Consider the following 4,676-nt stretch of genomic DNA (forward strand, 5'->3'; position numbering starts at 1 on the left):
CAGCTACAATCAAGGCCAGAATTTCAACGGCTAAGCAGGGCAGTTGTTAATGCGCCTGATTTTACTACCTTTTTTGACACATTGGTTGAGCAAATTACTGCAGTTGTTAAGTGAACCACATGATTGTTAAACAAATCCAGCTTTCTTCTTTAACTTCACTTGTCAGAAGCCGGCTGGGGAAGTTGTATTGTAAATATTGTAATACAATATTGTATTATAAATAGACGCCAGTTGCCAAGGACCTGAATTTTCACATGATTGTGGGGCTGCTGCGATGGTTGTAAATGTGAGGACTGGTTGTAAGTCACTTTTTTCAGTGTTATTGTAACTTCTAATGGTTGCTAAAGGAATAGTTGTGAGTTGAGGACTACCTATACACCAGCCATCTTTTAGTATTAATGCATCATTACTTACCTGCTTTTATGTAAATAAAATAAAATAAATTTGGGTCCTTTGCTTTTGGGGTTGAGTAGCACTGAGTGTTACTTAACTGGATACTGAAACACTTACAAGAAAACATTCCAAGTTCAGAGGGGGCTAAGGACTCCAAAAAGTTCTTAAATATTTATATTACCTGAAGATTCTGTCTTGCAATACTGAGGATGCTGAGTGCCTCGGTACTAATAAACCCCAATAAAAAAAGGAATTATATATCCAAGATGCACCAATCAGGCCCTTTAAGCCAATCAGAATGCTCTATTGATATTTTTTTTGGGGCAGAGAAAATATGACTGTACCTTGGAATGCTTAAAGGTCACATGCATCAAATGAGTAAGGTGTATTTAAAAGAAAATGGTAACCCTAACTCTAATCAATTCAAACATTTAATATAACTTGTGTAATAAATTGTCTGTGAAGCCCGATTTTTGGTACACTCTGTGTAATAAAAGAAGGGATCAAAAGCAGCTGTTTTTATTGTACAAGTAACAAAGGAACTTAATGGTTTTTTCATTTTTTTCAGGAAGAGCAGCAAACCACATGAGGAGATCATTGGGATCAGATCCCAGAACAGAGGTTCTTTGGCCCTGGGGAAGAATTACTTAATGAACAAGTTTTCATCTCTTAATCAAAAAGTGAAACAAACCAAATCCAACGTGAATATCAGCAATCTTAGAAAACTGGGAAACTTTACAAAGCCTGAAATGAAAGTCAATTTCTTAAAGCCCAATCTGAAAGTCAATCTTTGGAAATCCGACAGTAGTCTTGAAACCATGGAAAATGCCATGACTGATACTAATGCCAACATAGAATCGGACATTGAGATTTCGTCTGATAACGACTCGTTCCATTCAGATGATTTCCTGACAAATTCCAGATCTGACGACGACCAGCAATTCATGGACTCTTTAGAGAGCGGGCAGATAGATTATGTCTTACCTAGTTGTGGTATCATTGCATCTGCTCCTCGGTTAAGTAGTCGGTCCCAATCTGTGAGCAGCACCGATATCAATATTAGCATCCCTGTTCCTTCAGACATCCACGCTGCACAATCTGGACACCGAATGAACAAGGAACGTGAAGGCAAAACTTTTCAAGAAGCTCTTTCTGCTGAAGATACAACACTAGATACCACTAAACAGATTGATGTTTACTGTCACAGATTTGTCCAGGATGCTAAAATCAAGATGAACAACAGTGTTTCAGAATATGAGAGAAGTCCTCAAGAACTCCCAGAAGTGGCGCATAATACTAGCAATAATGCTCCAAGGGCAGCTGATTGTTTGGGAACTAATAAGGCTCCTTCTAGACCATCTAAACTGGATGTATCGTTTTCCGAGACAGGACCACAGTATTTAGTGGTTGAACAGATGAATTTATTTAAGTCTCCTAAAAGCCCAGGCTCCTCATCCATTGTTCTTGAAGCTGAGCCAGGGTTTCCTGCGACTCCTTCACCGGCAGAGAATAATGGTAGCAGGGCCGTCTCTCCCTTTGCGAAGATACGCAATTCAATGGCACAGGTAGCTAACATTACACAAGCTGGCTTAACCCAAGGAATCAACTTTGCTGTGGCTAAAGTCCAGAAGAGCCCAGCTGAACCAGAAACTATTAATGAAAGTCAGCAAAATGAATTGAAAGAAATGTTTACCCAGTGTCAAACACGAATAATTCAGATTTAGAGCTCAAGATTCCATTGTATATACTGTTGGAAGAAATATTGTGTAACATAAAATTCTAGGGAAGAAGGGCAAACTGAGTATTGTTATTAAGAATACCAGTAACAATGTTTACAGAAACCGATGAGAAAAATTAGTTAGGTTTTGAACAGGTTTCAGAACTGTTTTGTAGCAAGTGAGCGACAGTAAATTATACTAAAGAAGTAACTTGCACAGCAATTGTTGATGTGCATGCTGTTTGTTTAGGTGATCGGATACACAATTATATCTTTTGGGGCAAGTTTTTTATAAGTCTTCAGATTTGTGTAGAATATTTATATTAAGGATCTGGTACTAAACACCTGTTACCTTATTAATCTTGCACTGTACCAGTGAATATTTTACTCATAGATGGCATTCTATTTATTTTTTCTTCAGATTTTTTTTATTTAATTTTTTAAACATTTGTGTTCCTTGAACAGGTTTCATTCCTAAGGAAATGGTCACTGCGGAGGGAGTATTTAAAAAAATATATGCCTAGGCATTTATTCTACCTTTCCTTCACCAGTTCCTTGCTTCTTTCTACCTCTGTTGGTTTAGTAGTTATGGTGTCTGAAAGTATGTTTGTTAAAGCTTTCAGGGCAACTGCTGAAAGGGCTTTTCTAGCTGAAAATAATAATAATCCTCTTTTAAAAATAAAATCAATATGTCTGGTAACCATAATGCATTATTTTACAAGACACTAGTTGCATATTCTTAAAGTGTAGTCTTTTGTGGAATAAAGCAAAATTCTTAAGCTTGATATCAAATTCTGATTAAAAATATATCCATATGAGGAGATATTACCTAAACATATCCAAGGGATCATCTTCAGTAATAACTGACAACATATTCCTCCATAATACTTTACCTTATTCTCCTGTCTAAAATGTGGTCAGTGCAATGTGTTTCAGAAGTTACTGTAGCTAATCTTAATCTTAACATCAGTTTTAGCAGAGAAATGAATGTTTAAATACTAGCTCATTTTTTAGAAGCATTCTGTTGCCCAAGAGTCTTGTGATAGATGAACAATAGAATGTAGCAGCAGAAACAACACTGAATGCAATCTTGTTCCTTCATCCTTATTATCCTTATTCTGGAAGTTGGGTTTCTGTTAGTACACGTGTACTATAGCTAGGTTGCATGTAGTATTCTGAACAGCTAATGAGTCAATTATAATATGTCTGAATGTGTCTACTATATCAGAAGTGATAACTTACTTAAGCTGTCTTTTGTGTGATACTTTTGTACTGTTTGTATTTTGTTATTTATTTATTAATACTTTGTGTGTGTTCTTTTGAGAGTATCTATACATTTAAGTATATTTAGAATAAAACTATTGTTTTAATGTGGGAAACAAGAGCTATTTTAATAAAAAAATAAAATACTATGCATTTTGGCGTATATGGTTCAAGATACTAAGGATCTTTGTCAATTCATTTAGATGACTAAAACTGCTTCTATGCTTGTTTTTCCCCCCTTAAGACATCTTTACTATATTCTTTGGATAACAACGTAATTACTAAAAAATAATCCGAGGATGCTGTTTTGATTATGTCAGAGGAGTAACTGCACAGATCTCTCTGGGGCCATGAGAAATAGGATCTTAATGTACTTGGTAACAGATTGAAGGAATGTCTAAATAATTACCATGAACACTTTCTATCGCTTTTCTTCAAGGTAGAAGGAATTGGAAATATCAGACTGCTAGCTGATCAGTCATAAAAGCTGATATAAGTCATATTTAAAATTTTGCTTCTCGGGTAACATTAGACTGTTATTTTTTACAGAAAACAGTTTACTCTTTTTTTCCCTGCTTAATGTTCCTGAGTTACATATTCTGAAAATACCGTTTGATCAAATTCATCTTTATGAGGATTCAAAGTAACGGGATACACATTTCTTCAAAATCTTACTTTATAGTGTCTTTCCTTGCTGTATGTTATTTGTGCTTATTCTAAAGTTCAGAAAGTACAACCTATGAATATTCATTAAATGCTACTCAATATATATATTCCCTTGCTGGGAATCGAACCTATGGCTAGCTGATGAGAGCTAAATAGCTTGAAATAGATCTATACTAGTCTCCCTTTATTTATTTATCAGCACAAATACAACAAAATGTAACAAAAAGGCAACAGTAAAAATATTGGGTTTCTGTCGTGATGGTCTCTTGTGATGAGCCGAAGGACAGAGAATGGAAGTAGTGATCTTCCTCCCATATTTGGCCATACCGGGGGTTGTAAAAATCTAATATAAATAAAACAATTCAAAATAACCACTGAAACAAGTTGAGGAACTTAGGTTATCCTGGCACATTAAAGAGTTAACTAGCAATGCTAACATCAGTAGGTATGACACATAAAGAATAATCTCCATTTTGATGGCTTAAATAAAGATGTCAAAGATATAGATAACTCTATACTGATTTACCTTTTTACATTCTGAGTAAATAGTAAATTTATGACTATTTAGGATATATTCACACAGCTAAACTTGGTGAAAAGTAATCGTTTATGGAACCAATTGTAAGTGGAGGGCTAC

General features: G+C 35.2%; 1 protein-coding gene across 1 annotated transcript in view; it reads left to right on the forward strand.

The window, feature by feature from the left end:
- INPP5F (inositol polyphosphate-5-phosphatase F) overlaps positions 1-3,550 on the forward strand; it is a 59,134-nt gene extending 55,584 nt beyond the window's left edge. Inside the window, exon 20 of the mRNA XM_087725902.1 lies at positions 962-3,550. Coding sequence (XP_087582028.1) covers positions 962-2,117 — 1,156 coding nt within the window. The 3' untranslated portion in view covers positions 2,118-3,550. The remainder of the gene's footprint in view (positions 1-961) is intronic.
- The last annotated feature ends 1,126 nt before the right edge of the window (positions 3,551-4,676 follow it).

Source organism: Thamnophis sirtalis, unplaced genomic scaffold (assembly GCF_051295495.1).
Source record: "Thamnophis sirtalis isolate CommonGarterSnake01/CBP01778 unplaced genomic scaffold, rThaSir2_p1.2 scaffold_11, whole genome shotgun sequence".
In the NCBI taxonomy this organism is placed as follows: domain Eukaryota; kingdom Metazoa; phylum Chordata; class Lepidosauria; order Squamata; family Natricidae; genus Thamnophis; species Thamnophis sirtalis.